The sequence below is a fragment of the Triplophysa dalaica genome, chromosome 15, assembly GCF_015846415.1.
Source record: "Triplophysa dalaica isolate WHDGS20190420 chromosome 15, ASM1584641v1, whole genome shotgun sequence".
NCBI lineage: Eukaryota > Metazoa > Chordata > Actinopteri > Cypriniformes > Nemacheilidae > Triplophysa > Triplophysa dalaica.
Window position 1 is genome coordinate 1875127 of NC_079556.1, and position 23878 is coordinate 1899004.

Below are 23878 nucleotides of genomic sequence, written 5' to 3' on the forward strand. Positions count from 1 at the left end.
TTCACCGTCATGTGCTTCAAAACCTGTATGTGACTCTTTTTTTATGTGGCACACAAAAGAAGATATTTTGAGAAATGTCTCAATTGAAGTCAACGGGGGTAAATGTTGTTTGGTTATCAACGTTCTCTAAAATCTCATTTTTTATTCGAAAGAAAGAAAGTCATACAGATTTGGAATGACACGAGGATGAATAAATAAAAAAATAATTTTCATCGTTGGGGTAGCCGTCCCTTTAAATCAACATGAAATAGCATTCACAACCAATTTAATCTCTTAAATCTGATGAAAAACAATTTTGGTAATTAAACTGAACAACAATGCCAATTCACTGTTGAACTCAGTTTTACACATTTAGTTTTCTTTCATGAGGAAAAGAAACAAATCACAATCATTTTAAAAAAGCATTGTCAATAAGAATTATAGAACCGCCCTGGGTATATTTAATCACTTGCTTGTTTATTTCTTGCCCAAGGTATCAATTTAGTATCTATACCAAGATAACTGCAGACGGTCGTATCAAATCCAGAATATTGGTATTGATCCAAGCCCTAGAATGAAGCCAGACGTTTGGATGAAAAAAAATAAAAGCCAAAAAGGAAATCTGTTTCGGAGACATTGCAATTTTAAACATCCATTTACTCCCTATATGGCTTATCTTTATACAGCTAGAGCCTAAATTAAACGTAATTAACATTTTGGAATAAAATCGACAAATATAATATGTCCAAGAAAAAGTAATAAGTAAATATGGATTTCATGTGGACTTGGTGAACTTGTCTCTGTAGGGATCTAGACATGTAGAAAATATTGATGAGAGTTCACCAACCAGTGTGACTCATAAACTGTTTTAAATTAAAGGGAAAAGTGGAAAAAAGGGCATTCAACTGACATTCAAGGCTTAAACAAAACAAGTGTATGAGACACCACGATCATGTTGAACCCATGAAGTTACATGCAATAGCAAACATTAACCAGCAGGAGTCCTTCTGAGAATAGCACATAAAGCAAAAGAGTGAGAATGAGCAATTCACAACCTTTAAAGGCAACGCAGGCGTTCAGATGTGTGAATGAAGGCCTCACACTGAAATAGTAATGAGTCATCCTCTCTGAATTCCCTCGGAGGATAATACATATATCTGATCATCATCCAAACAGCATGGGAATACAAGTTGGGTCCGTCCGTTGGCTGAGAGTCAACAATGAGCTTTAAATTTGCCGTCAATGGTTTTCTGCAAAAATGCAGAGGACACAAAATGTTGGAAAAATCGAGTAGACGGGGCGTAATCTTTGGCCCACGCTGTAGTGAGATCCAAACTCAAAACACAGCGCACCTTGGAATGTGAATAATTACGATCCGACCACCCCGGGATAGCGGCTCCTTCCCGGGATTGTGGGATGTCAGACTTCTGGAGAGGTTCTGGTTGTTATTACCAGAAATGAGAATGGGTCAGAAAGGGTTTGACGTCATGACAAAAACAACTGAACAATGAGAGAGAGAGAGAGATATTCAAGAGAGAGGAGAGACAGAAAGAGTGAAACAAGAGAAAAAAGATAAAGATAGAGACGAGACTATCAAATCTCCCCTGCTCGGCTGGAAAATATTAACATAAAACTTTACTTTTCAAAATCAGGGTGAACTTTATAACTGACGTGGAGCGGCCCTTCAATCAATATCGATATGAGGAAAGTATGACAGGTGATACGTAATGGTATTTCTAAAACCTTCCCTTTAGAAACCCATAAAACATGGTTTTCAAAAGACTAAATCACTAAAGGATGGTATCCTACACTGCCGCCAAAACCTTCCCGGCTAAAAAAAGTCACCGCAAAATTTCTTGCCTAGTTCTACTCTTCAAGTAATCCCGTCTCGCATGCATTTTCCCATGAACCGCGGGGCATGCGACTCATCTCTCTCAGTCAGTCAGGGTGGATTGAAGAGAAAAACAAAGGGAGAGAGAAAAAAGAGAGATATCAAAAGACTCCTAGACCTTCAATTTACAACCAACCAGCATCATCTCACGTCTTCCTCTCCATGGCAACAAGCATCTCCTCTGAGCCCTCCCACTTTTTCTCGGCAACGCTTCATGACAGACGCAGCAGCTGATCTCCTCGCCGTACGGGAGGTGGAGTGACTTCCACATTTGCTGATTAGTAATCAGAACACAGACTCGCTCTGATTCCTGGGGCTTGAAAACTGAATTATACATCCCCTCTGCCAATCAGGCTGTGCGCTCCTTCATTGACATTCTATTTAAAGTCAGGTCCTCCGTTCCCTAATCATCCCGAAGACATGGAGAGCCACACAATCGAATGCCACGCCGAACCACGGCTCTTCCGAACGGACGCGACATTTATGGAAAATGTCAAAGTGGATGTCGGGGAGTGTTTGTTAATAGAACGACACTAATGGCTACGGATATATCATCCAGGTGCAAGGCCGCAGTCATTAGTGCTGTTCGCTAAGGCGAGCGTTTTGATCTTTCGATTGTACGGGGAAAATAGGGAACTAAAACCTTTGTATTAAACTGATTTGTTATACTGGTATGGTGTGCCACTTTCCCTCCAATACATTTTCTCTTGGTGATGACAAACTATCTCAGAGATGGCAAACCGGAAATATTTAGGAACCAGGGAGTGTGGAACACAAAATAAGATATTTTGAGAATGTGTCATTGACGTTCATTGTATGAACGCAAAACCATAGTGTAGTTTAATTTCCAACATACTTCAAAATATCGTCTTTTGCATTTGGAATGACATGAGAGTGAATCAATGATGAAATCATTTCTTTTTGGGGGGCTGGGTTAAAATATTCAAAACAACCAGGAACTATCCCTACATGCCTGTTTTCCATGATGTCCTCTGTTTCAATGTTCATTCAGTCTAATGGAAATTCAATCAATGGCTGCAGTGTCTAAAATTCAGCATGACTGGAGCACACGGCTAGCTGAAACCGAGAAAAAACATCACAAAGGAGAGTTTGTCAATGACATTCTTCGGTTGAATTTCAATAGCATTCCTAAGTTACACCATTTCTGGGTGCGAACGGCTTGACGGGCGAGACAGAAATAAACAGTCTGCGAAAACAATTTACACATGCTTTTTTCCTCTTATTTCAAGTCGAGTCTGGAAGTGTGAAGGGAAGTCTGGTACAGCTGTTGACGTTCTTCTGACACTCTTTAATGAAGCACCATCTCAGCCCTCGTTCACGCAACAGATGGCCTACAGGTGGGGCAGGGGGGTGATCGCACCCGGCCCAGGTGACGGAAGGAAGGCCATTACGGTCGTACCCATCCGAAACAGCTTTGTTTGCACGGGGTATTGGTGTCGACAGTGTCGGCAGTGTCGACTGTCTATTGACCAATCAGCGGCCGGGAGATGAGGTCATCGAGCGTGAGCTGGATTTGCTGCGAAATGTTCAGTCAACAAAACGGGTGACGATGGAGTGGAATGAAACAAGGGGAAATGAACGGGGGAGTGCCGACATGTAAGGCACGTTGGTCAAGGAAGTGGAATATTAAATATTAATCACAGCTGCTCGTCTGACATTACTGACATTACTTTGGAAGGTCAAAAAGGAGTCTTGCATGACAAAATGGTATAAAAAGAAAAATTGATTTTTGAGTGGATCTCATGTGAGTGGTAAAGAAATGACTGGGTTATATTTCACCCCCACCCCACTGAGAATCATTTTATACATTATAAATATCATTTTCCTTTATTTTTGATGGAGAAATACCACCCAGATATTTCTTCGTAAAAGTTACACTTTTGATTTTGACTCGCGACCCGTATGCTTAAAGGGACCGTTTAACCAAAAATGAACAATTTGTCATCATTTGAAACCTGTTTGACTTTCTTCTGCAGAACACACCATACGCTATTTTGAAGAATGTTGGTAACCGAACAACGGCGGAACGCAAATCCAATGCAAGTCAATGGGTACTGTCGTGTTCGGCTGTGAATAAACGTTGACAGAATTTTGAGTGAACCATCACTTTAAAATTTCTCGAATATACTAACCAGAAGAGCGAAGATGCAGTTACTTATTTTGAAAACGAGTTCACTTTCTTTTACGTCTTCGCTGAATTGATCACACTTGCCAGAACAATGTTTGATGATCTAACCAAACCGAAAAGGTCAAAGTCAGCCTGATTCAATGCTTGTAAATGACCAATCGTAGTTACCGCACAGCAAATATCAACACGCTTACAAAATCATTCCAAACAAATGAGCAGCACACAGACTGTAGCACGCAGCTCAACGACTGGAGAAAAGGCTAAATCCATCTTATAAATCGAGGAAGTTATTTGTTGACGTGATTGAAGCAAACGGCACTGGAGGACGCGGTTGATCAATCATCCTCATTTTCTAATGAAAGCAGATGATACCCATCCGGCTGTGCAGGGGGGTTTTACATTTGGGAACGCTCGATTAGATCCAATCAAAGGGCCTGAAATAATACTTCAAAGACTTAACTGATAAAAATGGAAAGGTGCTAGTTTAAAGATCCATAGATAAATAAATGACATCACCTTTAAAACAGACCACCAATTAGACACTTCACTGGGAAAACCACACCCACTGTCCTTTCTCGCTGTTGGCCTGGAGATAGATGGCGACCTTTGGTTTCACTGCAAGGTCGTTGGGAAGGTTTTCATTACATGGGAGTTTCGCTGCTATTAATACTGATGGTTTTGGTACAGTGAGATCATCTGTATTTGTTGGTACGGGATCAAAGCAACAGATAGACACATGCCGTAATGCGGACACAGTATCCTCATCCACTAAGGGACCTGTGAAAGTACTCGCTTTTAAATTTAGACGAGGCAAGGTTGATTGACTCGGGGGAATAAAACAGACAACCACGAGACATGCTTTTTAAGAACAACGTATTATTAAAGCCAACTTAAAAATAAAAATTCACTCATTGTCTATTCACCTTTATCTCATTCAAAACCTGTTGAACCTTTTTTTCTTCTACAATATACATCTGAATTAGCCCCACCGTCCAATGTGGCCGAATCTTGTTTAATAAACAACAGAGCACTTAAGTAAAAGCACAGTTCTCCGGGTACAGTGAATTGTGGATCGTGACCATATTCTGGAATGAGGGAATGGAGGAATGCGTGTGTGTTTTAGGGGGGGGCGATGGAAGATGGATGAGAGAACAAGCTGCTGAGTGAACCCGCTGCACTGTGAGCTGAAGAAACCTGAATCCTCTCTGTGTTAGCAGAGCTCCGGTCTAAAATGGCTGCCAGTCGCGTAAACAACCCGGAGAATGAAAGGGGGCTACATTTCTCCAGACGGCCGGCCAAGTGCTGCACTTTTACAGTTAACCCTTTCCTTCCAACCAGACATCAGGAAAATAAAAACAGAGAACTTGATGTTTATTAGTAAGAGACTGAACAGTTTTTACTGAATATAAACATTAAATATAAATGAATTATGCAACTACAAAGGTGCTCAGTGTTTGTTTCGGTCATTCAAGTCGATCCATGCACAAGTTGGGGGCACAATTTGGAATTCAATGGTGCTGAATGCATGACGGTCAAAAGGACGGATTGTTTATTTAGACCTCGGTACAAAAATGTAGATCAATCAAGTGAAACCGCCCTTGAACAATCCAGACTGCGAGCTTTTCATGACAGACTGAATCTCCATGGTGCCCTATAGCCCATTTTCATGTGCTCAGAAGGACCCCCACCCTCTGGCCTCAAACTAGCACCCCCCACGCCCCAAACGGCTCTGGCGGCTAACTACAGGAAGCTGTAACAGGCCCTCAAGGAGGCACCGGCCTTGAAATGCAAATTGGAATTCCATCCGAAAATTGATGTCCTTTACAAGCTAATGAAAAACATCTGAAACTCGGCCAAAATGGCCCCTTTTTACAATCCACATGCTATTAGTCAGGGCTAGACCCTACATCCATTACACAGGGCTTACTTTCTTATATAAGAAGCTTTAAAATAGAAATATAGCGATGATCAAAACATTTACATTACATTTACATTTACATTTACAACAAGACGATTAAGAATTTTTATTAAGGAGTAAAAATAAACATTTGTTGACATTTATTCACGTTGGTGTCCATCTAAACCCGTTCGACTTACATTCTGTGGACACATGGAATGAAATAAGAAAAAAGAGAGATTTTGATCAGATCGATGCTTCGTTTCCAATAAATAAGGGGACTACAAATGTCATTCTGCAAAATAACTCCTCAAATGTCCTATGACATGAAGTCATACAAGTTCGGAAAATGATTTTACAAGTGAACTATTCCTTTAAATCATACCTAACAGAAATCACACAGCCACAGTGTAAATGCGAACAGACCCAAACTCAGATGCAGAAAGTGATAAATAACACATTAAACCATAATAAGCATAACACTCTAATCCCAAATGATACCGACAAATTATATTCGCAACATGCCGAAGGGATGGCGCCGCATTTCCTCTGAACTACAAAAGAGGAAAAGCCCGAAAAATAAAATAAACGACAGTGTGGGAGTGAAAAGCGGTAGAAAATCAATTCCCCCTCTGCGCCTTTAATATCTGCTGAACGAGTGGGGGAAGCACACGCCCGCTGTAGCCCGCAGCTTATTTGCAAGGCAGGAATGGAATGTCTGAGATTGCATACATTATGTGCCAAGAGGCCCTGGGCTATGGAAGATAGTGCTGACATCACCGTCTATAAATGGCTGTGCTCGGAGGCACTGTGAATGAAAACAAAATAGGAATAACCCTCTTGCACATAAACCCCCTCTGTTGGCGCCAAATAACGAGCACAGTTAAGGAGAGTTAAATGTCATATCGCAGCGAGAGATACGCTGACGCGGAGGGAAAAGGTGGGAAGACAATATGCGGCTGAACAGCTTTTATCCGATAACTTAAATAAACCAACTCCTATCCCAGTTTGATGTGCAGAAATAACTATAAACATGCTTGAGCATCCGATGTGTTCTTTTGAGTTTCACTACCTGCTTGGTGGTCCAGTGGCAGATGTTGACGTTTGTAAAAACCTGTCTGAGATAATGATATTTTTCCACAAGTTGGTTTTCCTTGTTACTTCAAAAGGAAAACAAACACAGAACAACCTCATAAATAGAGAGAAGTTGCATGCACTTAAGACACCTCTATAAACAAAGAGATAAATGCAAGAACCTTTCTAGAGAGGTTGTGGGGTAGACAGCTGAGCCCCGGCACATGTAGGGTTAAGGCTGAACCTCCGTCTCAACTCTTTGTGTCCGCACATTCCTGAATAAATGATGTTTTGAACAAGGCTGTTGCCACGGGCAACTGTGCACGATGGCACTGCGGTGCAACCTTTGGAGTGGCTGTATTTTTATCCGCTGGAAACTTCTCCCTGAGAGGGAGTGTGTGTTTGTGCATGTATGTGTGTTTGTGTGTGTGTGTGTGTTATGAGGATTGAAGGGAATTGGAGGAGGGGAAGAAGCTGCTGGCTAGCGAGGGGTGAACAGACTGCAGTGATTTTACAATGCGTCCGAGAGAATTTTCGGAACAGACAATTGACGTCAGAGCTGATTGCTTAGAATGCAAGAAATTTGTATCGTTTGGGAGATGTTTGTTACAATGCAAATAAATGCAACGGTTAACATAAACAACACACAAAGCAGCAAGGAATGCTTTGGAGGGAAATAAACATTGCAACCTAGTACGAGAAAGTATTCCGCCGATATAAATCAGCTACAGAAAATCCTTCGCTAATTTGGCCTAGAAATCCAAAAAGCCACTTCACGTGTGATCCTGTGGTACACAAATCCTTAATACACAAGCTATCAAACTTTTTATAGAGACCAGTCTTACTAACGGTCTCATCTGTGGATTGACAGTGTCTTACAAATCGAGCCTTGCGTGAAAAGGTGCAGAATTTGACACACACACTCAGACGGAACAGATATGTATGTAGTAAACAGGAAGTGGGACCCCCTCCCTCCTTGACGGGTGGGGTTGGGGTATCTGTTTATTTTTCTTTTCTATGTGCACTGATACTTGAAACCCAGGTGATTACCAAGACAGCCAAGGGCACCTCAATCTAAATCTGTTTTTGCATGACAACAGGAAGCCTCTCCATTAAACAGACACCACACCTTTGATTCCTCCAGCAGACAGCGACAACAATATCACTGCATTGCACCACAAAACATGTTTGCTTAAATTTGGCATAATTTATAGAATATGAATTGTGAGTGGACGATATCTATACAATTAGCTTGACTAATTCTGTGTGATCTCAAAGGGGCCATTGTCTTTTTGAAATCACAATTATTTCGGAAAGAATATCTAATACTGACGCACCATTTAAGGAATTATGTTTCATATGTAGATCATTAAAGAAAATGTACTATATTTGACAGAAAACAATGACTTGCAAGAATGTATACTACTTATTACAATAAATATCATTTATTGCACTTACAATGCCATATTGTGATCAAATACTGATTGAAGTTCAACGCAGCGTAGTTGTGGATTTCCATCAATGTCATCATATATCAAACACTGCAATTCAATTACGTAATAAATCAACATGGATACCAAATGCAAATGTGTTACACAAGGTAAAATAAATGTAACATGCTAATAAGTCGAGAAATGCATGTTGTTCGTGCCCTCATAACAAAAACAAAATCCCTTGCTTAGTACAACACTGTCAAATTACTGCGCTCCAGAATGTGCACCACAGGCCTCCACAGAATTCGAGCACAAAGCCCACTTCAGTGGAATAGTTTGGCATACGCATTGTTCCCTGACCTTAATGTCCCCCCTGTTTTCTGGTCTGGATGCTCTTGCATGGCCGGGTGCCATGAATGAATTGTGCCACCCTCTATTTGCCGGAGCTTCTGAAGGAAAAGAGCGAGCATTAGTATGAGTCATGGCAACAGCCACGCACCAACTGTTTTTCCTCTCTCCCGCAGCCAATGCAAAAATACGACTGACAAGTCACATGACCACCAGCTGAATTCTAAATGAGGAATACATCCCCCGAGACATCTCAGGCATGTGCAAGCATTTTCGCCCTTCTTTACGTCTCCAAAAACACTCCCAATCTCAGATAGGGTAACGGTTGCTAAACTGAGGCACGGCAGATTAAGCGCGCTGGTATAGCATACTATTTTAAAACCTCCTGCATATGCGAAACAGCTTTTATCATGAACCATATACAGAACTTGTTGCTAAGGGTGAAACAAGGGCGGCACATATTAAATAAGCACCACAGCCACCCCATGTGACAGCCATGTGTACCGTCCGTGTGCTGAAATATGCATCAAACTTTACTTTTCAGGTCAGTGTTAACTTAATAGGTGTGAAGCAAAACAATGACATGAATTCTCAAGACAGTGTCAAAAGCAATGAAAGAGATATGCTTATTGTGATACTTGAGCCACTGTTAGACAGCAATGTGCTTGGTTAAGCGCTTTACTTTTCTCTATATAGAAAAGTTCATTGAAATGCAATATGAATCACTATGAGTCAATGAACTAATCCAAAATAAATAATAGATGAAATAAGTCTGTTTTACACACAAAAAGATGACACCATAAAATCTATCCCAGGAAGATTTTAAGTGATCACTTTAGAAAGAGCTCTAATGAGGTCATGAGGTAATATATTCAGCAAATCTAGTTTGTTTCATAACATTAAAAAGCTTAATGAACCAACAGTAATGCAAACATTATTCTGGTTTAATGAACAAATAATAAGTCAACTTTACAATAAATATAAGAGTAATATTTCCTTCTACCTCAACAAATTAACACGCCACAAAGAGTTAATATCAATGAATTTATTACAATTTACTCCGCTCCAAGGCACATTACAAGTCTTCTGTTACTACAGAAATATGTATAAACAAACAGAGCTTTTCTTTTTTTCATGTACAGTATTTTCAGCTCTACTAAAGCGTCCGTGCAACTTCAAAGCAAAAAGAGAGAATGAAATCACGTAATAAAATATATCTGTATTCTCAGACCACGGGATACAAATTAAAAATCGCTGTTTTAAAGATCATACTAAAAAAATGACAAGATCAAAAAACAACAAACGCCCTCTCTTAGACTCACTTCGTTTGTTACACCTACCACAAAAGTGTATTCGTTAAAAATTTTATTTTTGCTTGGGATTGTACATGAAGATGTGGAAACGAGTATGAAATCGAATAGAAACGTTATAACGTAAACCGTAAAAGTGCCGTAAAAATGTTTCCACGCACACCGCCTCCTCCCCCTCCGTGGCGAAACGCAAATGTCTCTGTACACTGGACTATTTCTGTAACTTCAATATTCACAACAAATAGAGCTGTGCTTTAAAACCCAGCGAGCTGCACACACACACCGCATCTTTATTCACTTCAGGCGCGTTTTAAGTTTGAATGATGCCCAAAAATGCCGCGCGCACCTGTGATGCCCGAATACGCGGTTTAGTTGGCAACTCGCGGGGTTTTAAAACACAGCCGTTAATATACTCGCTTCACTTGACTGTTTCTGCTGCAGGAAGCATATATAGTTATACTTAAGGGTCTCTTTCCTTCTTTACTTTGACATCTCCAGCTAAAATGGTCGCTATCTCGCCTTGCATGAAAGCCCAAGGCACGTTTGACCCTACCAGGGGACATTTCTCTCCGCTGGGGCAGTACACCTCTCCCGTGGCCCCCTGCGCTTTGATGCTCTCCCGGGAGCACGGGAAGCAAAACTTATGGTTAGGAACTGACGGACATTGGACGAAGTGTGTGTCTTCTAAACGTTCGTGGCAGATTGTACAACACAAGGGTCCGCTATTTGCCATGGGCGAGTCTGGAATGTTCTGAGGATGCACCTGATCCATGCCCTGATGCGCACCGGATTGGGAAGGTGTCCCGGCTAGACCAATGTCCCCGTTTCGGGAGGCTAAACGCCGCTGTCCGGACACAGAAGCGGGGGAGACCGGACTGCTACTGTTGTGTCGCGTCGACGTGGTGGAGTGCACGGAGTTGCTGTCCTTTGGTGAGTGCGCGTTACCCAAAGTGTCTGCCACTGACATGAGCGCAGCCATGGGGGACTGTCCGTTCTGGGGGGCGGATTCGGGTGGTGTGGCTCGGCTGGAGTGGACGGATCCGAGGGGTGGGGGTCCGCCGTGGGAAGCTGCGAACGGTCCGGATGCCATGGTTAGTTTAAGGGCTTCGCTTTGACTCGCCATCCACTGCTGTCTCTGCTGCTCGCTCTCCGCCGAGTCCGGTTCTGGAGAGGCTTTACGTTTACGCACGCCCGTTCTGAGCGCGCTGCCCGATGCCACAGCCCGGGGCATGTTCACCAGCGGCGAGGGCAACGGAGGGCAGCTGGCGTCGATGTAAGGCTGGGGTAGCATTTCACCGCCGAGTCCCTCCTTAAAGAAACGCACAGACTCCGGTAGTAAATCACCCAGGAGTCTCCAGTCAACAGAGCCGTGCTTTTTCTCATATTCCAGATATTTAAACCCAGACGAGAGTCCCCTGCCAAAGTCTTTCATGCAGTCTTGGTACATCTGTTTAGCTACACCAGACGCGCTGGAAAACACATTACCAGATCCACTGGGATATTCAATGAATATTTTTAGTTCATAGTCCATTCCTGGCTTTGAAATGGCATCGAAAGCAAACACTCTGCCCATAAGAGAATGGTCTTTCTTGAACCTCACATCAAACGGGGTGCAATTGGAAAGCGTAATTAATGTGTCCCTTACTATTTTGGGTTTGTTTGGCCAGTCCTCCGCTCTGTTCCTCAAACTTTCACCGAGTTCACCCAGAGCTTCTGCGTTACGCTGCTTTTCTTTCAGGTCTCTCTCTTGGTCCGTGCTGGAAACAGAACCAGGTCTTTTCCCCTGCTCCGACAGTGTCATCCCCGGTCCGATGCTGCCCGACGCCGGAGGTGCTCGTCCGGTCAGGCTGTGCTGGGCTATGCTCGCCGCCGACGGTGGGCCGTTCAGCAGGGTCTGCGGAAGCAAATTTGGCGGCACGCTCATCTGACCCGACACCGTAACCAGCCCGTGGCTCCGACGCGAATTCGGGCTCTGCCTGTTCAATTCGGGTGGCCCATCGTCAGATTTGGGAAAGCCGTTTGGTCCACCGATCCCGTTGGGAAGCCTGTGCGCGCCGATGCTGGAATAATCAAACCGTGATCTCTCCGTATTCAGTGCGTAGCGGTCCATCCCGGTCTGCTGCTGCTGTTGCTGCTGTTGTTTAGACGAGCCGTCCACATGATTCAGCTGCTCCTTGGATGACATTCCCGTCTGCGTCTTAACTGCAGGCGGAGGCGCAGGTCCCGGGGATCTCCCCTCCTGAAAGCCATGAGCCCGTTTCAGATGGCGTGCTGTCTCGATAACAAACTCGATCCTGTCCGCGCCCTCGTAGTTCACGCAACCCCTGCACACGGGCTCCGTAAAGTCCCAAATCATAGCCCACGGCATGCGCGGCAAATCACACAAATAACACGACTGTCTCCTCGACGAGGAGACTTGCGCCGAAGACATGTTGAACTGCTCCTCTCGGGTCCGCTATTCGTTTACTGAGAGGTGAACGCGCCTCTTCTTCTCGGAATGCCACCTGGCTGGGCCGGTGACGTCAGCACCACGTTCCGCAGTTCTGTTACAAAGTGACAAGCCACTTGTTGCCATGCGAGTGCGCATGCGCTAACCACTCCCTAACAAATCTTCTGAATGGACCGAGGAACGCGCATCACCACGCTGGCCAGTTTGCCCTCAGAATGCAAGAACCAGATTGAAGAAGATCGTTGTCATGTCGTGTACAGTCACAGTATCCGTTTAAATGCGTTCTAGGTGTCCCTTTTGGCGTGAAAGTGCGTGCATTACTGTAAATGCGCCATCACGTCTTGCAAAAATGCTTACATCAGCAAAACGCGCACGTGCCATTTCTAATAAAAACAAGCGTATTCTTTCTATATTTCACATGTACATATTGAATAAAGTACATGCGCCATGGCGAATCGATTTTCTTAAACAATACTTATGGACAATGGCAATACCAAACGACCAAAAACAACGATTACTACACTTTTTCTTTAAAAAGAGACATTGCTTATTTTCCTAAGAGATAATCTGTGAGAAGTCTTAGTATCATTCACCTATATTTAAACAATATTCACTTGTATTTTTAGCAGTTTCTGTATTTTTGCATAGTAAGATCTGTCATGCCTCCTGAATGTTTACATTAAATGAGCAGTTTTCAGCCCAGCCCCCTTTCTCAGAGTCTATTCTCTGCTTAATAACACCCTGTAGACAAGAAAAAAACTGACCCTGTTATACAACTAAATGTGAGGCTGGAAAAACAGCAAGAAAAAGCACGAGAGGTCTGAGGGAAAGAAGAAATGCCATTTATTGCGATCCCTGCATTCTGCTGGCACGGAACGAAGCTGCACTCTTTGCGAGCCAAAAACTAAAACCACCAAGTAAGGCTGAAGCCAATTTCTACCCGAATATTACATATGCAGTATACCAAGAATTAAGGAGCCTCACATGAAGGCCAAAAGAAATCGAATAACAACTACTGATATATAAACAGGTATAGAAATGCATATATCAGCCCTTCTCGAAAGCAGCTGGAGACGATTTGTAAACTATCCGTGCTCTAGGCTTGTGACTCGAGCTGTTAAAAAGAATCGGAATGATTTAGTTTTTGCAACAACACAAAGAAATAAGTGTTTGTGCAATGATCTTTGCACCGACAGAGCAAATCACTTGACTTTATATTGAAATCGGACTTCACAAATGAACACTCGTCACATCAGACAGACTGTGGAGTTTGTCAATACTTATATTTTAAAGTGGAACTTCTCTGAAATGTTTATCACATTTTAATGGCAAAAAAAGAAATGCAAATAAAATATCCTTTTGCAATAAACAGCGAGTCTAAAACTGACAGTGCAACTGTAAAGGATATTTTACTCTAATGAGAGATGCTTTGCTGTCTGTGTATTCTTCTCGTGAATACAGATCACCCAGAGGCTTGGCTCGCACTCTCTCTCTCTCTCACACGCACCGGCCCTGTGCAAAATATCACCCACCCACCTACTCACACACACACATGCAGACGCACTCACTGCGCACGGAAAATTTTCCATGTTCAGCTTATCGCAGGGGTTAACGCTCAGCTTCCGCTAAGTGGCTGGCGTGCTGCCAGAGTGAGGGATTCTGGGAAAAGGCAAGTCTTGCCAAGTACAAACTGCCAACATTAAGCAGGCCTGACAGCCCCTCTCCTCCTCCAAAGCTGGCAGCCATTCAAAGTGCTCTTTCTTTTGAGACGCTGGCGGGCAGCCAAATGCATGCAGATTTACTTTACCTATTTTCAGATGGAGCCGATAGAGACCACCCCGCAGTTGCCATGGGAACCAGAGGCTGCTCAGAGTTTTCCCAGTTTCGCTCAGTCGTGCACATCGAGTGAAGAACTCTCAGTAACTTGCAGATGTATGACTTTGCTCACCCTGGCTTGCTGGTCTTTCTCATAGGACTAGCGACTCGAAAAGAAAGACGAATGTGAAAAAAACATATTTTCCCGACCACAACAACCAAATGTGGCCTTACTGAATAACATTACCATGTGGAATAGCTGTTTTCATATGAGGCTCTTTCTTTAAAACATACATCACACTTGTTATAATCATTTCTTTTAAAACATCATCCAATACCTGCAAGTAAACAGAGTTTTTTTCTATTTTCTTAAATAGTACCGTGGCAGTACCGTATTGATATCCTATGGTAATACCATGGTACACCGCTGTAGTTTTGTCAGCATCAACTGCACAATGTTTACCGTTATATAAACTACAAATCACACGTTGCTCTTCATACCAAATGAGAACACCCACATGAACCTGCAGATGTAGTGCAGAAAGATCCTGGAACCGGATCCAAAACATCATGTTATTAAAAACCTCCCGACTTTGTAACCTTGTCTTTGTTTCTGGCCTGTTATAGTGTTAAGCCCTGCTTCTCATCCAGCCATTTTGACAAGCAGCGCCAAGCCTCTAGACAGAGTCGCGCTCGAGCAAAACGTGTACACTTATCGTCTTTAAATGACACTTGCTTACGGAACATTTCTAGAGCATATTTAACAGAAAAGGACAAGCTGGCCTAGCGGTGTGCCATATATAAAACAGAAGCATTCTTTGGCTTGGAAATGGAAATAGTTGTGAAGGTCCAGTGCTATGGTTACACGCTGTGTACAATGAAACATGAAAGGCCAAGGGTTGTGTGCTTTCACGCTCTGAAAACAAGATCTATTATTACCTGGACTGCTCTGGTTGGCCATTGTCAGCTGTTGCCATGGCAAACCTCTTTACCCCGACAGACTGCACATCACATCTCTCAGGAGACCTCTGCTTGTTACGATTCTGGTCCTGGAGTCTGCCATTTCCTGCAAAGAGAGAAGATACCGCCGTGATCGCACACCGCTCCGGGCATGAGACTCTAACAAGACCCCGCGTGTTTCAGCTGCAGTCATCAGTTCTGCAGAAACCCAGCGTGCCAAAAACCTGAACCATAAACATGTGATGCTCGTCAGGCGTTCGTGAACACAATGTTTTTCTTTCGTTATTCTTACAGTTACACAGCCGTTGACTGTAAATGGAAACAGTCAGAATCTGTAAACGGGGAAAAGGGAAACCTCATATCTCACAGATTTCCTGAACCCTATTAGAGACGGCCGAGTGGAATGTTCTCCCCGAGGTCCCGTGGAATGCAGACGAAAGGAAACAAAAGCTATATAAATACGCAGGACAAGGATTTCTCAATTCTCCAAAAACAACAGTGTCCCCTGGCAGTCGAAAGAGCTCCCGACCATAATCATTTCCTTAAGGTCAAAAAGGCACTGTAAAGTGGGTCTCCAACTACAACAACAGCAATGTTGCAATGTGCACCTCTGGCGGTCCCCAGCGGGCCCCGGCGTCTGACGAACAGCAGGCTTTGACTGAGAGGCCCTCCAGCGTCTTGACTACAGTTAAATGAGCAGCTAAAACCTCATGACTTCACAGCTAACAAAGCTTTCTTTTAATGGACGTGTTTCCTGAGCGAGAACGAGAAGATGTGGAAAAAAAGAAGAACTTCTAGAAGATATGCTTTGGATATCAAAAGTCAGATTTTTGGATTCGTCAAATTTTTTAGTTGAAAAGCAAACCTTCATAAAAATAATTTGAATGTGAACTCATTCAATGACATTACATATTACAGCTATAACATAAATGTACAGAAAAATATATACATTTAGCCACTGATTTATTTAGTTGGATTTTTTATTTTTTATTATTATTCCCATGAAGTTTTATTAATAAAACAATGAAGTTTATGGAAACACTCATATTATGGAAAATACATATTAAATTTGACCGAGATGATTGAGAACAAGGTTAATACTAGAGATGCATGAAACTAACTTTATCCACCGATACCGATATCCAGTTATTCAGAGTGATATCTGCAGATACAGATTCTGATGATTAAATTAAAATTTCGTAACTTTCTGAATGGCATTCATTTGTATAATGACTAATAATATTGAACATCAAACCGGCGATGTTCAATTGCTAAAAATGTGCTTTTATCGACCGCTCCCAATATTATTGGCCGATATATCGGTGCATCTCTAGTTACTTCAATAGCATGTACTGTACTAGTTATGTCCAAGATCTTTAGATCATGTCTCATTTCAACAATTCATGTTTCTGGATATTTTCAATAATGGTAGTTATACAACCAATTAAATGCGCTCTGCGTCCTATTCCTCAAAGCCATGACTAAAGTGGACTCATAAAAAGTCATACAGATGTGCCTAAAAAAATACATAAACATACAGTACATAAAAATACATAGAATAATATAAAGAAATTAAAAACAACAAACAGATCTGCAATAAACCTTTTCACAGCATTCAAAGGGGGTTTCTACTGATGTCTTACATAATCGAACATAGAAAAATAAATCAATATGTTATCATCATGTCAATATTTCTCTGCACCATATTTTCAAAAAATTTTTTTTTTTTAACTGTGCAGACGTAAACAACAGCCCTCGAATGGTCAGATTCCAATCCCCTTTACAGCTGCGGTGTGACGTCAAAGCAACATGTCCACAGCTGCAAAACATCAGCTGTAATGTGTGAACCAGAGTTTTTTCTGCGTTGTTTCTAATTATTCAAAACGCAGAGCTGTAAACAATACTCAGCATTTACCAGGGATCTGGCACTTTACCAAGAGGTGATTTCTCGTAATAATGCTGCCAGACTGCAGCCCTCCGGGAGCGCAGCGTCCAGACAGACTGGCACAGCATTAGTGTATGCCATCACATATTAAACTCTTTACGAACAGGAACATGGTCTTAAGAGAGCAGGGATGTGCAAGATCACTAATGCATTAAAAGCATTATAGAGCAAAACATAAGAACCGGGGATGCCTAACATAATGCATTTGCCTGCCGCGCACAGTCCTACTTATGTGCTTTATCGAGAAGTGACGCACGGCTTGTGACTCACCCCCCAGTGCACATCAACCGTGATGGGGGTCTCCGCAGGTAAGGCTAGTGGCTATTAATAAAATGTGCCATTTGTATCGCAAAGGGCATCCCAGCAGGGTGCACACTGTTGATGTGGGAGAAGCGACAAGACCCTTTCAAATCACAGCAACACGTCCGGTGATCTTGTTGGGATCATGATGTGGGTCACAATGTTTTAAAAAACATGTCAGTACTCTTGCTTATGTTAATCTGCGACTTTGCTCTTGATTTAATCATTATGTTTAGGCTGCGGCATCTTTTTATGAAACAAACACACGAATTGCATATGCACTACTGTCTGTCTGGAACAAGCTAAAACTCTGGCCCATAAATATTTGAGGAGGCAAGACCACAGGAATTGCAATATTCATAACCTTTAATGTACAACCTCCGAGCTTCTCCGCTAATTCTTTCTATTTATACCAGAGATAATAAAATCTGAGTCGTCTATAGAGCAGAAAACACCATTACATTTAAATCTAATTTGCTTTCTTGGCTTTGCAAAAGGATGCTTGACATTTCAGACAGTGACATCTGTGTCTTTCAATACCACATGTTAGAGTTATTCTAAAATATGCTTCAATTAAATAACATTTACTAAATTTATATGTTTGTTTTAATGATGAAATGTTAACGGAGAGATTTACAAGGAATAAATGTGCCGTAAAAATCTTTTTTCACACCACTTGACTTTTTTAAAGAACTGCTAAAAATGCTAAAGGTTGAAAAATGGTGGAAATCACAGACTAGTTTCAGCACATCAAATATACAATTTTACTTGAACATTCAAATACAATTTAACCTGAAGTATTGATGCTAAAAACCAATCTACCCTCGTGATAATTAAACCAGTTAATTTGCTACTTTCCTGCTGGATTACTCACAAATAGGTGGATATTAAAAGTATCCTCCACATGACACGCCAGATATTGCTTCCCCGCATCTATTTAACGCCACATGATGATGTTTTCGAGAAACACAAGGTAGTTTGGCTAAAAATAGCTTGTTTAATGGAGAGAGCAGCCTGACGACCAGAGAAATGAACGGAGCAAAGCTGCCACTGAAATAGCAGGGTTGCCATGACGACCAGATTGATGCTCACAAATGACAAAATGGAGTCAGTTAAAACAGACATCTTAAAGCACTGCTTACATTTCCTACTGCCTGACAAACACAAACTCTTTTAAATTCTGACTGATGAATCTTTCCCGAATTTTATATCAAACAAAAAGGACGAGGGTTTTGTATATGTATCTGGGTCGGGCAAGCAATTATGCTCCAAATGAGAATTTTCACGCTCGGAGAAAAACACACACGCTCAAAACAAGCTCAAGCCGAAATGAACACTTCCTTCTGCCACACATCCATCAAAGCCTAAGAACAAAGTTCTTGCATCTGGGAAAGCAATCCTGTGTTCATGTGGGACATACTTCAGGAGGTGGATTAGCTTCAGACGGACTGACCCCATCTCGGAGTGCAAAACTCGCACCTAAATTATCTCCCTGGTGGAAATGGAAAGAAGAAATGGAAATCTAATGGCTAATCTAGGGTATGCAAACTAATACACAACCTTGTGTAACTCGGGTATACAGTGGGCCGTTTAATGACGCTGACTGCTAAGACACTGAGGCAGCTGTTTTCTCAGGTCAGCCTGTGCAAACATGCCCGAAGCTTTTCCAATAACAAGCCTCAGTCCTCCGACAAAAGCTGACACAGAGTAAAACAGTGTGACGGAGGCGAACAGCTTAAACCGTTTGTATTTACACAGCTGTTCGGCAGAGACGCCCCCTTCAACACAACTGCTTTGCCTTAATTGGTTTTTGGTGCAAAAGCGAGTCTTCAATTCGAGCCGGAGGAGTGACAGAGTGGTTGAATGATGGTGTCTACCGTCTACAAGGAAAAGACATGTTCCTGGATAAATTACTGTTACGAAAAGAACTTGTTTTACCCTGAGCTGAACGCAGCTGCCTCTTAAACAGGAAACTAAAGCCAGGCTGTGTCTTGGCAAAGGCAGAACACAATGGACTCCAAAGCCTGTGGCCATGGAAGCAGACAAGAAAGCCATTTAAAATCAGTGATAAAATATTTGAGACGCAACCAAAAACAATATGCTGCAAAACACATGCAGCAGTGATCGATTAAAACATTGCTGCCTCGTGCCAGAACATACTTACAAACAATGACTTCTAATACAGATGGAACATATTCTATGATCTGACAGTAAACAAATACCTTGATAAAAAGATTAATGGCAACCATCATAATGACCAAATGCTGTACGTGAATTGCATTACAATATTCATTTTTCAATGCTTGGAAAGATATAATCCAAAAGCGTGCAATTAATTCCAGAATACCATTAACCAATAAAGCTTTTAGGTGCGACCATCCAGACAGTCTTGGGAGAGATTATAATAGACAGTTTTATGGCTTTTATGGATTAATATTACCTCTTCTTAGACTCAAATCTACACTGAAACTATTATAGGACAGTGGCTATACAGTAGGGTTCCTCAATGGTTGCGGTATGTGACGCTACTGCCATCCAGTGGCTTAAATGACAAATGCCAGCAACACTACTGTGATACCAGACAATACACACCGAATATACATTTTTCAAATGCTGACAAAATTGCTTTTGGCAATAAACTCACCTTGGGTTTTATTAGACGTTCTCTGGGGTTTGATGGCTTTGGCTGTGGATGTCCAGTTGGTGGGTTTCGGAACGACTTTACGAGGTGCTGGGGTCTCCATGGGACTTTTATGTCCACCTGTCAACTTCTCTATGTTCTCAAATTTTGAAGCTAATGAAAAAAAAAAAAAAACACTTGAGCCAGTGCTTCTGTTTATATGTGCAATAGCTTTAAAATGCCAATCCCACCATACATTAAGAATATTTCTAGTGCATTCAGTATATCTCTGTGTATCTTTAAAGATTTAAAGGAATAGTTCAAGCAAAAATTAAGATTCTGTCATCATTTACAGATTGTCATTTCAAACTTGTATGATTTTTTTCTTTGCAGAACACAAAAGAAGATATTTTGAATATTTTGACTTCTATTGTATGATCACAAAACCAATGCAAGTGAATGTGTGCCAGTTAACCATATTATTCAAAAGAGATTTTTTTGTATTCTGGGGAAGAAAGAGAGTCATACAGGTTTAAAATGACAAGAGGATGAGTAAATTATGAAATAATTTTTTGGGTGAACTGTCACTTTAAGAAAATGCCTAATATTAGAATATTAAACACAGTTAGATTACAACGTACATGGAAAACATACATAATGATTTATCTTGATAATGTATTTTTTATATTTCTGAATAGTTTAATCTTTTGTTTGTCAAAGTCATTGATCACTCTGAAAAACGTCCTATACATTCTGAATGTAATTTAAATAAACAAAACTGCTAAGATGTTTAGAGAAATATCTACAGATATCAGCCTCACCTGCTTCTAGGCTTCCAGCAAAGGTTTTACCAGTGGAAGTGTGAGCTGGCAGCGACTCTGTCTGGCTTATTTCAGAAGCAGTGTGATATGTGTGCGAGCCTGCGTTTGCACGAGCTGTTACAGCATCCAGAGCCGAGTCCAAGAGACGATTCTACAGTCAAAAACATAACCATACTAATTCATATTTAATCAATTCATGACCTCTGAAATGACATTTCAGACATTTACATGGCAGTTCTTAAAGGTACAGTAGCAAACACAGCCTGTTTTTATTAACACTTACATAGAGGACTGAAGTTGTTTTTGATGCAAAAAATATTGAATAACATTATAAGTACACTGCGGGGGATAAACACTACAAAACTGATTCATATAATGTGTATCTTTAAAATGTGGTCCCTATACGACAGCCAGATTCTGCATTTCCAGATCTGGACAGAGGATTTGGCATTGATACCTGTAGTTGGATCTGCTGACACTGGATCGTCTCTAGGTGTTGTATTCTCTGCTGGATCAGAACGTTCAGCTGCTCTTCCAGATGGGTCACTCTACCAGCAGAAGTGTCCGCTCTCCCCTGCAGGGCACTGGCCTCTGATCCCTGCAGTCTCTTCAGCTCGGTGCTTACCCGAACGATCTGTGCCTCCATTTCACTCTGAGCCTTATGGTAACGGAGTATAACATGCACATGGGTGATAAAAAATGAATAGCTTTTAAACACGCATTTAGCTCCTCTGATCTGCCTTTCGGCTTTTTGGATCATTGGATCTTATTATGCTAACGCTAAACGTTTTAGAAAGTCCATTAATATGCAACTTCCAGATATTTTTTACAATCTCATGTTTCTACATTGTATTCTGTACGTAGTGTAGTGCAGTGTAATCTATGAACGTCTACCTTCAGAAGTGGAGCAGTCGCAGCTATAGCAGCAGCTGAAATGGCTGCCACCGTGGCAGAAGCTCCAGTATCTACGGATGGACAGGGAGGATCATTGAGGACTTTGGGAGATTGAGATCTTTCTTGGTCCAAAAGCTGTACCGTCACACTTCGGTTTATAGGTGCACTCTGACTTCTGGCAGAAGAAGAGACAAAAGATTCATGTGATAAACACAACCGGGTTTGATCACATATATGAGAATCTAAGCAAGCGTCACCTCTTCTTGAGTGCTGCAGAAACTGCCCCTCTACCATCAGCCGAGTATCTAGAAATGTGCACATCTTCACCTGCAAAAATAAACAGTCAACTCACTTACATACAAACAAATCTGATCATGTTGAGTGTTATTTGGAATTCAAAACCATGATGAATTAAAAGGAAAAAAACACACACCTTTTAATTTTGTATTTCCTGTCTGCATGATTGTTTGAGCTTTGTTTTTCTTTTGTCTGGGGTCCTGCAGGAGTAAACATATGGTTTGGTTAATACAGGTGAAAAAAACCTAAATGTATATACTTGAACAAACATAAGCAAAAACACACCTTGTTTAAAGGGTCAGGAACTTGTTTTGATGGCCCACAAGCTTGTTGTACTGTAGGTCTTTCTAAACACACACAAATATGTCTTGTTTTATTCGTTCATTTGAACTCATTTGTTTGATCATTTTATCGACATAAGTCTTAGGGTGTTACCTGTTTTGGAACCTGGAGGCGTATTTAGAGACGGTCTGTCTCCCTCTATACACCCGTCATCCTCAAACGAAACATGTGCAGTGTCTGATATTCTCCTGATGTAAATATTCACTTTGTTATGATGTTGTTTCTGTACTTTGCTGGGATCCACTGAAACTCTGGTTGAACCGATCAATACATCTGCAGCATCAGAGCTTGAAGTGGAGTCATTTAAATGTGTATTATTGATAACAGACACACAAGGTTCCATAGCCACTCAGAGCCCTGCTGAAAGAAATACACATTTTATTGAGTTCCTTTACAAATCGCAGTAATAAACATCAACTGTCTACCATCAAACTATTACAATTGTTTTATGTAATGTGTTCTTGGCCTTATTCCATTAGGACTCAAATAGTATTGTTATGACTCCCATCCACCAGATAACATTTCACAGAATTCAAAATATTACCAATAGCCTAGAAAAAGTATTATATCCCATTATAACCACTAAATACATTGTTATTTATCAAAAATATCAATTATAAAACACTCCAACAGCGGCTACATTACAAACTGTATATCAATAAGATGTGATGAAGAATGTGATTTATTAGTCAGGTGTCACCTGCGTTGACTATTAAGTATTAACAGACATTTTACTGAACAGGTAAGCTAGTTACAGTGATTATTATAATGTTTTCTTCAGACAGCTAGAACTGACACACTTTAATCCCTTTAACGTGTTGGTTATTAGGTAAGTTGACGTTTTCATTTTCAAATTTCCCGCCCAGTGTAATATTTAAAAGAAATAACTCGGAGCAGTGTACTAAATTACGAATATAAAGTATTTTTTAAGAAACATCAAAGTGTGCACAGTTTTGTATAACCGTAAATACACTTACTGTACAGCGGCGGTTGTTGTTGACAACAGAAAGTTAACAAATCTGTGAATCAGAAAACAATATAACGACTAAACAACAATCATTTCAAAGTAAAAGTCTCTTTCGCTTAGGTCGTTTCAAAGAGATTTAAGCCATGAAGTGTTTTTGATGTATGCCCTTCTGATGCGAGGGGAAATATTTGTTAACGTTGATTTATAGTATTGGCTTAGAACACCTTCGTTATCAAGAATAAGTGTATTAGGTCACATATTAACAAAACAATACTATTATTTTACTAAACATTTAAAGTGTATGCTGCTGTGGCGAAATGAGGGGAGATATTTTTTAACGTTCATTTACAATATTCAATAATGTTACAGGGCTCAAACGTGTATGTA

General features: G+C 41.3%; 2 protein-coding genes across 7 annotated transcripts in view; both read right to left on the minus strand.

The window, feature by feature from the left end:
• Positions 1-23859, minus strand: part of kiaa0586 (KIAA0586 ortholog) — a 95572-nt gene extending 71713 nt beyond the window's left edge. Inside the window, exons 1-10 of one of the 6 annotated variants that reach the window (XM_056767564.1) lie at positions 23502-23858; positions 22618-22884; positions 22468-22529; positions 22319-22382; positions 22143-22212; positions 21886-22060; positions 21449-21649; positions 20992-21142; positions 20195-20344; positions 15285-15411 (exon numbers count right to left, since the gene is read on the minus strand). In XM_056767564.1, the coding sequence (XP_056623542.1) occupies positions 15285-15411; positions 20195-20344; positions 20992-21142; positions 21449-21649; positions 21886-22060; positions 22143-22212; positions 22319-22382; positions 22468-22529; positions 22618-22867 (1250 nt within the window). In that variant the 5' untranslated portion in view covers positions 22868-22884; positions 23502-23858. Of the gene's footprint in view, positions 1-15284; positions 15412-20194; positions 20345-20991; positions 21143-21448; positions 21650-21885; positions 22061-22142; positions 22213-22318; positions 22383-22467; positions 22530-22617; positions 22885-23224; positions 23476-23501 lie in introns of those variants that run through there. The other 5 variants (XM_056767571.1, XM_056767565.1, XM_056767568.1 and 2 more) reach the window with 5 other exon arrangements.
• On the minus strand, positions 9698-12667 carry irf2bpl (interferon regulatory factor 2 binding protein-like). The gene has a single exon (XM_056767575.1). The coding sequence runs from the start codon at positions 12510-12512 to the stop codon at positions 10542-10544; it is 1971 nt and encodes a 656-aa protein (XP_056623553.1). The 5' UTR covers positions 12513-12667; the 3' UTR covers positions 9698-10541.
• Positions 23860-23878: the final 19 nt, after the last annotated feature.

Coding starts and splice junctions, on each gene's coding strand:
- irf2bpl (XM_056767575.1), bottom strand. CDS start 12,512: ATGTCTTCGGCGCAAGTCTCCTCGTCGAGGAGACAGTCGTGTTATTTG.